The sequence below is a fragment of the Crocuta crocuta genome, unplaced genomic scaffold (assembly GCF_008692635.1).
Source record: "Crocuta crocuta isolate KB4526 unplaced genomic scaffold, BGI_CrCroc_1.0 scaffold96, whole genome shotgun sequence".
NCBI lineage: Eukaryota > Metazoa > Chordata > Mammalia > Carnivora > Hyaenidae > Crocuta > Crocuta crocuta.
The window spans coordinates 66,394-76,427 of record NW_027531522.1 but is presented as its reverse complement, the minus strand read 5'-3'; the positions used below and the strand labels follow the sequence as shown (position 1 = coordinate 76,427).

General features: G+C 36.8%; 1 protein-coding gene across 1 annotated transcript in view; it reads left to right on the top strand.

The window, feature by feature from the left end:
• Positions 1–10,034, top strand: part of ANKRD26 (ankyrin repeat domain containing 26) — a 110,383-nt gene that overhangs the window by 35,116 nt on the left and 65,233 nt on the right. The window contains exons 10-13 of the mRNA XM_077772392.1: positions 3,059–3,185; positions 3,490–3,551; positions 7,243–7,333; positions 9,622–9,720. Of these exons, the coding sequence (XP_077628518.1) occupies positions 3,059–3,185; positions 3,490–3,551; positions 7,243–7,333; positions 9,622–9,720 (379 nt within the window). The remainder of the gene's footprint in view (positions 1–3,058; positions 3,186–3,489; positions 3,552–7,242; positions 7,334–9,621; positions 9,721–10,034) is intronic.

Below are 10,034 nucleotides of genomic sequence, written 5' to 3'. Positions count from 1 at the left end.
ATCACTCTTTGGGAAAAAAAAAAATATATATATATATATATATTTATATATATATATAAAATTTTTCTTCATTCTGATTTGTTTTAATTTTTTAAATGTTTATTTGGGAGAGAGAGGGAGGCAGAAAGAGAGAGAGGTAGATAGAGACAGAAGGTTGTGCTGTCAGTGTAGAGCCTGACATAGAGCTTGAGTAGCCTTAGCCAAAATCAAGTTGGATGCTTAACCAGGAGAGACACCTAGGTACCCCTCTTGTTTTAATAAGTATCTGCATATAATAAACACATCACACACATACCCAATGAACACACTTAATACTTAGAAGTTGTCTTCTAATATGAACTGTTTGTCATGTCAAAATCTCAGGCATCAAAGGTTGTCAGTAGAATGGAGAAAATGATTTGTAGATGATTTTGACGACTTTGAATATCTCCAACAACAGCTACATTAAAAAATATTTATTTTTGAGAGAGATGGAGCTTGAGTGGGAGAAGGGCAGAGAGAAAGGGAGAACGCAGAATCCGAAGCAGGTTCCAGGGTCTGAGCTGTCAGCACAGAGCCTGATGCCGGGCTCAAACTTACGAACCATGAGATCATCACCTGAACCAAAGTCAGATGCTAGGCGACTGAGCCACCGATGCATCCCAAGATACATTTTATATTATTCTCAGGAAACTTTAGTATTCATAGTTGTCCAATTTAGCATGTAAATTCTTTCATATCTAAAACTCAGAAATAGAAGTAAGTTGACTTGTTTTTCGTCCCTTTCTTCTGTCCTCATGTGAATTTTGAGTCCTGTTTGATAATCATATGTGTATTTGGAGACTTTCAAATCTTGAAATTGGATGATCATAATTGTAGTAGTTCCTTCATGAGCGATTCTTTCTCACGTCCTTACCCACCATCCTTTATGGTGTAAATAGGAAATGAGAGCTACTAATATACTTTCCACGGTGGAATAAGAAAACTATGTGAACTTTAAAATCGAGTTTTATATTTGTCTTCTACGTCCTGTTAGTTCCTACAGATGGCTCAAAATTCTATAATCCTGTATTTCTCTTCTGTAATTTGAATCTTTTCCTTTAAGGTGAATCTTTATTTCTTTGTTTTATTATTCCTTTTAATGTTTATTTTTGAGAACGAGTGAGGGAGAATAGGACTCTTAAGCCAACTCCATGCTTAGTGTGGAGCCTGACGCAGGGCTTGATCCCACGACCTTGGGATGGATGGTGACAGGAACTGAAACCCAGAGTTAGACGCTCAACTGCCTGAACCACTCAGGCACCCCAAGGTTAATTTTTAAAAAGGAGTATTCTTCATAAATCTTGAGTTGATGTTTTATGGTTAAATCTTTTTATGAACCTTAATGCCATTCATTACAGAAATGAATATTTGTGTATATTAGTAAAGTATATTTTACATCTTTAAAACTAGTGTTGAAATATAGGCTTGAAATATTGAATCCTCTGTTTTTCCCCTGCTTTTATTATAATTTTTTTATTTTTATTTTTTAAAAATATTTTTTAATGTTTATTTATTTTTTAGAGTGAGAAAGTGAGCAAGAAGGGGAGAGATATAGAAAGGGGGACAGAAGTTCCAAAGAAAGCTCTGTGCTGACAGCGAGCCTGATGCGGGGCTTGAACTCATGAACCAAGAGATCATGGCCTGAGCTAAAGTCAGAGGCTTAACTAAGTGAGCCATCCAGGTGCCCCTCCACTGCTTTTATTATGATTATTATTTATTTATCATTTATTTCAATTTGTTTACAATTTATTGTCAACCTAGCTCATATACAGTGTATAGACAGTGTAGTCACTGCTTAGGAGTAGATTCCCATGATTCATCACTTGTATATAACCCCAGTGCTCATTCCAACAAGTGCCCTCCTCAGTGCCTATCATCCGTTCCTCCCCCCCCTTTTTTTTTTTTAACGTTTATTCATTTGTTATTTTGAGAGAGAGTGGGCAAGAAGGGCAGAGAGACAGAGGGAGAGAGATTATCCCAAGCAGGCCCTGCACTGTCATCACAAAACCACATGGGGGTGGGGCTTGAACCCATGAACTGCGAGATCATGACCTGTGCTGAAATAAAGAGTCAGATGTTTAACTGACTGAGCCATCTAGGCAGCCCTACAAGTCTCTTCTTAAGTCCCCCAAGCACTTCAAATTTAATATGTCCTGGTTTGATGACATCGTTTCTGACCCTTTCCTCTTTCCTGACTCTGTATTCTGCTCTGTCATTTTTTTTCCCTTTCCTAATAAGAAGCAGCACTGAAACAGTAAATGTTCTGGACTCTAAACCTCCCTGAAATCGCCACATCCAGTCACTCACCGCATTCAGTATTTTGTCCCTCCATACCAGTTATCATATCTTATTACTGTAATTCACCCTGTCACCTATCATTTTGAAATACTCTTCTAGTTTTGCTTCCTTTATGTTCATTTTACAGTGCTGCCTGAGTGACCTTTCTAAAACATATTTGGGATGACGTCACTCCTTTGCCTATTTAATAGATCCCCATTATGTGAAGGAGAGGGTTCATATTCTAGCATAACACTTACCTTTTTTTGGTTTAGTCCTGATGTTCCAGTAATATCTTTCTATCCCATTCCCAATAACTATGTTCCAGTTTTGCCATATTCCATAGGTGTTGTCACTTACTAGATTATCTCCTACCTCATCCTTTCTACCCTTTCTAGAATGCCCTGGACACCATCCCTGTGCACCTTGTCTGTTTTTCAAGATAACCCTGTTTCCTCAGCATTTCCTGAGCTTTCCCAATGCAACTGTTTTCTAGTTTGTGCCTTCACTGTACTTTATTCACTTCGCTCATAAAACTCGTGGATGGTAGTTTTCTGTTCTTTCTTGTTTTCGTGCATCTCTACCCCTACTAGCATATAAAACAGACTCCGTCTTTCCCTTAGGTTTCCAGCTTCTCCCAGGAGAGTGCCTATGACTTGACAGATACAGTATGTGTGTTTCTCAGTGGGTGTGTCCATCAGCAAATGAATTAATGTGATGTTTTCTGAAGTTGGGTTTTTGTTTCATGTTGTTTTTATAGAAAGGAACAGCAAAGTCAGCAGTTGAAGAAAAGTTAAATGATATTATAAATGAAAATGCTCCCCAGGAGCAAACAGTTAATCACAATTTGAATTCTGCTGATGGAGCACAGAAAAATACTAGAAGTGGTAAGTTAGTGAATATCTGTGAGTTTTTTCCTTTGATGAAATGCTAGTGTAAAAATTCTGATAGTATGTAGATCCACATATATTATCTATTTCTTGAAGATATTTTTCTGTTGCTGTCTTTCTTGATAAGTATCCCAAGTACTACCACCTTTTTCTTCTGGAATATTTCAACCTCTTGAAAATCTTTTCTGCTTATTGCTTTCATTTTATTGAAATATTCATCAACGGATATTGACTTATATATGTGTTTAAAATTCATAGTAATACATGTTTTCATTAACTTATCTGTGACTCTATTTTATAGATATGATGTCAACATTGGGATTAGGAGAAGATGGAGATGTAGACTCACCTTGGAGTTCTGAGGTACTGTCTTCCTCTTCTCTTTAAAAATAAGCATTGAGTGATATTAACACGTGAAAGAGATGCTTGACTTTACTCGGTCATCTCTGCATTTGCCCATAGAAACTATTTCCTTATATTTTTACTTACAGTTGATAAAATAATTGTGTGTTTATTATGAAAATACAGCATAGTACAGTTCTGCTCCTTTGCAAACTTAACTCATTGAAAGTTGGGTAGTAGTAGTACAGAAAACTAAGGCTTTGAGGGAATTAGTTTGGTTTTTTGATATCAAGTTATATAAAAAACTAAAGAATTACTCTAGGTCAACCTTTGGCCAAATATGTGATTCTTTGGTGTATATGGATGTGTGTAACTCCTAACGAAATCTGGATAGAATTTCGATTATATTGTTTTACAACTTGAATCTTCAGAAGATAATGCATTGGACTTGAAAATGTTATATTTGGATTGTCAATTAGATCTACAAGGAGCGTTGGGAGTATGATAACAACAGTTTGATTTAGGAGTGCTGTAATAAGTACAAACCATTTTGGATATAGTTAAAATCACATGGTGGCCATACTTGTAGTCATCTAAGTAAAGTAACGATGACCTATTCTGAGGTGACAACTATGGAAAAAGGTCCAAAGGGCCTGATCTGTTAGATACGGGCAGCAGCTGCACAATGCTACAAGCACTGTATTTGAAGTCAAAAGACAGGCTAGCCTGCTGGTTCCGTCACTTCCTAGCTGTGGAATTTTGGAAAAACTTGTTTAACATGTTTGAATGTCAATGACCTCACTCATAAAAATGGTACTAATACCCACCTCTTGGTTATGTGTAATGAACAAATGTGGTAACTCTCTGTAAACTGTAAAAGGTGCTATAGAAGTATAAGACAATATGATCACAGTGGTATTTAGTGACTAACTCAATATTGAGGATACTGTTTTTCAAAATTTTTAACGTGTAATTATTTTTGAGAGACAGAGAGAGACAGAGCATGAGCAGGGAGGGGGCAGAGAGAGAGGGAGACACAGAATCTGAAGCAGGCTCCAGGCTCTGAGCTGTCAGCACAAAGCCTGATGCGGGGCTTGAACCCACAGACTGTGAGATCATGACCTCAGCTGAAGTCGAACGCTTATTCAACTGACCCCCCCCAGGCTCCCTGATATATTTTTTTTAAATGTTTGTTTATTTTTGAGAGAGAGGATGAGGGAGAGGGAATGGGAGACGGAGACAGAAAACCCGAAGCAGGCTCTGTCCTTGTAACAGAGATCCCAGTTCGGGACTTGAACTCATGAACTGTGAGATCACGACTTGAGCCTGAGTTTGGCACCTAATGGACTAAGCCTTCCAGGTGCCCTGAGAATACTTTCTTTAGGGGTACCTGGGTGGCTTAGCCTGTTGAGTGTCCAACTTCGGGTCAGGTCATAATCTTAAGGTCTGTGAGTTTGAGTCCTGCAGCGGGCTCTGTGCTGACAGCTCAGAGCCTGGAGCCTGCTTCACAACCTGTGTCTCCCTTTCTCTTCACTCTTCCCCCACTCATGCTGTATCTCTGACTCTCTTTCAAAAATAAATAAACGTTAAAAATTTTTTCTAAAAAGAATACTATTTTGAAATGTGAAGATTTTTGAAGGACAATAAAATGGCAGTAGTGTCAAGAAAAGAATGGGAAAGTTAGAATGGGCATTTAATTTTCTCATTTGGGGTATGTTACCTTTCACTAATCTATTATTAGAGACATCATATAGGTAGGTATACATTTGACCCTTGAACAAGATGGGTTTGTATTGTGGGAGTCCACTTACACATAGATTTTTTTCAGTAAATATAGTACCATCCTGTAAATGTTTTTCTCTTATGATTTTCTTTTTTTAATTGTTTATTTTGCGAGAGAGAGAGAGAGGACCAAGAACGTAAGTTGTGAGTGTGTATGTGTGTGGGGGGGTGGGTGGAGAGAATTTTAAGCAGGCTCCCCACTACCAGCACAAAGCCTTATATGGGGCTCGAACCCACGAACTGTAAGATCATGACCTGAGCCGAAGTCAAGAGCCTGATTTTTAACTGACAGAGCCACCTAGTGCCCATGCCTTATGATCTTCTTAATAACCTCTTTTTTAGTTTATATTGTAAGAATACAGTATGTAATACATATAGCATAGAAAACATATGTTAATTGACTTTATATTAATGGTAAGGTCAGCATTCTGTTATATTTACTCTGACCTTACGTGCTCAGTTTACAGAGTTAATGGCCAAATGAAGATTAAGAGGTAGATTAGATCTAGAGAGCATGTATAAGGACTTCTATTTAAATGTTCTGGTTTTTAATATATACTTTTCATATTTTTAAGTTGAATTGCTTGTAAAGTAGGAAAATCAGTAGATTAGTAGTTAAGATTTTGGGGATTCAAAAGTTACATGTGGGTTTTCGACTGCATAGCCGTCAATGCCTTTACCCCTTGCATTGTTCAAGGGTCAACAGTATAGTGATTTGGTACTTTGGGATCTTCTCAGTGAGATTACTGTAAATGTTTTGACCTTGATAATTTATTATTAAATACCAAATACACACCAGGGAGTTAGATACTGAGTGTACAAGTCGAGAGGGTAGGCTGTGGTAGTAGGAGCAGAAAAATAAGTAAACAGCAATCCAGTATAAGTCACTATGAATGCTTCATATAAAGAAAATGGAGAATGTTAGGTTAGAGAATATTGGGGGAGTTTGTAGTTAGGATGAGGATGAGACTTGGAGTGGAATTTTGGTAGCAGAAAAGACCTGAGTGTGGCAAAAGCTTCCCAGTGAAAGATGAGAAGGACCAGTCATGTGAAGATCTTGGAGAAGGACATTCTGAACAGAGAGAATTATGGATCACAGATGTGATCATCATTTTACTTTAATGTCTTGGAAGGACTAAGAAGTAGGAAGACCCACTCCATCATCATAATCATTATTGTTGTGTATAGAAAAGAAAATGTGCATACTAAAATAAATGCTTGGCACATTTTAGGTGGTTAATAAATAAATGTTCTTATTCTTGTCTTATGGAACCTTCCTATACTTTTTTAAGAGTTTCATGCCTAGATCTAAAATTGATTTGCTATTATTTAAACATAATATTAAGAAAAGTTTTTCTTACTACTTTGCCATTTGATCAACCATTTTTTCATCAATAAAAATTTCAAGCCTTTGTTTACCTAAATGAAGCAGCAGCTACAACAGGGTTTTGTTTATACTCAACATCCTATACTCCAGGGTTTCTTATCTCATCGTGTGCGAGCTATCAATAACACTAAAAAAAAAAATTCTGCCATTCTATTAGAAGCAGTTTAAATTTATAGCAAGTATACTTTTAAAGAATTTGTTTAAATACATATTTTAAATGGACTTTTATTTTGGCCAGGGATGTAAAGTAAGGTGTTTTGTTAGTTCTTTTTTTGAAATGTGCATATAAGTCAGTCTTCTTTCTATGAAAGTATTTCTTCTGGCCTTCCATGTTCAGTTTACAGAGTCAATGACCAAATGAACATTGAAAGGTATACTTAATCAGGAGAGAATATATGAGGTTTTCTATGTAAGTGTTTTGGTTTTCAATACATTTTTCTTATTTGTAAGTCTGATTGCTATTAAAATCAGAAATTCAGATATTTTCTTAGAAAAGGATTAGGAATTTGTTATGCAACTCATTATTGATGCTAATTTTAACAGAGTATCTCTGAAAATGCAAACAAAAATGTTGTTCATTTATCTGGAGCCGCAGATCAGAAAGAGCAAAGTATATTAAATGGACAAGTAGAAGGTAAGAACTATATTTTATTAAAAGGTCATTTGACAGAATGTTGATTTAAAACAGGAATACTGATATATTCTAATATCCAAAAAAAATCACATATTCAATGCATAGGAAAGGAGAAAGAGATGTGAAAATGAGAAAAATTGTATATCTTATCTGGTATCAGCAACACATTAAACTGAGAGTGCCACTAACGGAGCTAAATTACTAGTTCCACTTAAAGATACTCTAAGACCTAAGGAACCTCAGGAAATAAGAAGGAAAGAGGAAAAGAGGGAATGATGAGAAAGGAGGAGAGTACAGGGAGTAAATGAAGGAAAGCAGGCAGGTGTTTATAGTGTTTATTGTGGAAGGTGATAAAATAAAATAGTTCTTTAAAAGAAAGAGCAGACTATTTGAAATGCAGAAATAATATATCGTGAACTTCTGGTGCCGTAACTTCTCAGAGTAGCTTATCAAAATTTTCCCACTCTTACTGTTTTCCTCACTGTTGCGAAGACATTAAGGATTGACATAGCTGATTATTCAGAGTTACGTCCTGTCTACCAGGGATGAACACAAGCATTTGTAGTCTGCTATAAATGTATATGCCTTAACGTTATATAAAATGGAAGTAGTTCATAAGAGAGTATCATTTAATGCAAAAGAGAATTGGAAGGAAGAGGAGAGCAGGGTCAGTTAGGGGGACACCAAGGAAGCTATAGCTCTGACAAAAAGTCCATTAGAAAGCTTATGGCTTTTAATACATTTTCATTTTTGGGGAATTGATAGGGACGCACTTGAGGCTAGGTTCCAGAAGGCTAAGGTAAGGTAAAGGAATGTGGCAGCAGACTCAGTATGGGCCAGAATTTCTCAAAGTTTAGCGAATGAATCCTTTGAGTACCTTATTAAAAATGTACCTTGTGAGCAGCAGGTCTGGGATTCTGGATCCTGACAACCTCTCAGGTTGATGGTAGACGAATGTTGGTGATCCTTAAGTCATGAACTCAGTAGCAAGGGTGTAGACTTTCCTGTAGAGAAATCTGTGTTTTTTGTTTTTTTTTGTTTTTTTTTTGTTTTTTTTTGTTTTTTTTATTTCTAGGAGAGAGAGAGAGACAGCATGAGCAGGGGAGGGTCAGAGAGAGAGGGAGACACAGACTCTGAAATAGGCTCCAGGCTCTGAGCTGGCAGTCAGCACAGAGCCCAACGCGGGGCTCGAACCCACGAACCGCGAGATCATGACCTAAGCAAAAGTCAGACGCTTAACCGACTAAGCCACCCAGGCGCCCCTCCTGTAGAGAAATCTGAAGAGCCATTGGATAGTTGAAGACCTAACAGGATCAAGGAAAAGTATTACTGTGTTCTTATTTCTGAGCATGTTTATAATCAAAGGGGAGCAAGGAGATGTAAAAATAGAGTGTATAGATATAAGATACTACTGCTAAACAAAGAGGAAAGCTGTGGTGGAGATAATCTATAAAAAGAATCTAAGAACAGAACAATCTATAAAAAGAATCTAAGAACAGAACGATCAAGACCATAGATCCAGAAATTACTTTTTAAAGGAGAAATAGTGAAGGAAAGAGAGAGGAAAGCATAGTGTGTTAGCCAGGGCATTTTGGAGTTGATGAGGAAACTCGAGAGAATTTATTTTAGACGGCTGGTGTATATGTGCCCTAAAACAGAAGAATAGGTCACAGCTACTCCAAAGAATACTAAAAGCAGGTGGAGTGATAGAATTGAGGTAAAACCTAGCTACTCATTTATCCTCCTCAGATCTATCAGGCATCAAAGATGTATGTTGCATTGGTATTCATTATTCAAATGAGATGAATTTGAATATGGAAACATTGGCTTTAAAAAAAAATGTATTATTTATTTTTGAGAGACAGAGAGAGAGTGAGTAATAGGGGCAGAGAAAGAAGGAGACTCAGAATCTGAAGCAGGCTCCAGGCTCAGCTGTCAGTACAGAGCCCACTGTGGGGCTCGAACCCACAAACCATGAGATCTTGACCTGAGCTGAAGTTGGATGCTTAACCGACAGAGTCTCCTCTGTGCCCCATGGTAGGATAGCTATTTCATAAAAGCCTTTTAAAGACTGTTGTGATCTACCAAATCAAACTAATTTTGGGAACAAAAGAAATTACAGGGTTCATTTCCTAAATGCTAAAATGGTTATTTTCAGTAAATATGACAGTGATTTTGGAATAGAAAAGATTTTTGGTATCTAAAAATCTTTGTGTCAATTAAATTTATTTTTCCCTTTTTGGCAATCATATTTCCATATTGAAAGCTTATTGTACATTATTTCTTAGATGTGTTTTATATACCTTCTTGCATGAATGGATCAAGAAACTTTAAGATGGCTAAACTAGAGGATACAAGAAATGTAGGCATACCAGTAGCCCACCTGGGTATGGACAAAAATGAATACTTTTATTAACTATTATTCTACAAGTGTATATCTAAGCTGGTCAATTCAGTACCCTTTCTCTGATGAAAAAGAAATTATGCATTCAACTGAACTGTCATTACAACTGTGTACTGACTAAATTATAGGACAAATTGAAAAACATGATAAATACTTGTAGGATAGTGGCGTAAATGATTCTGCTCTACTCTATTAAGGGTATGCTGTTGCATTCTGCCATTGGCTTTCACATTTATCCTCTCAGGGTCATGAATTGTTCCTCTAAGTAAAGATCACTTTTCTTACCATCAATCAGCA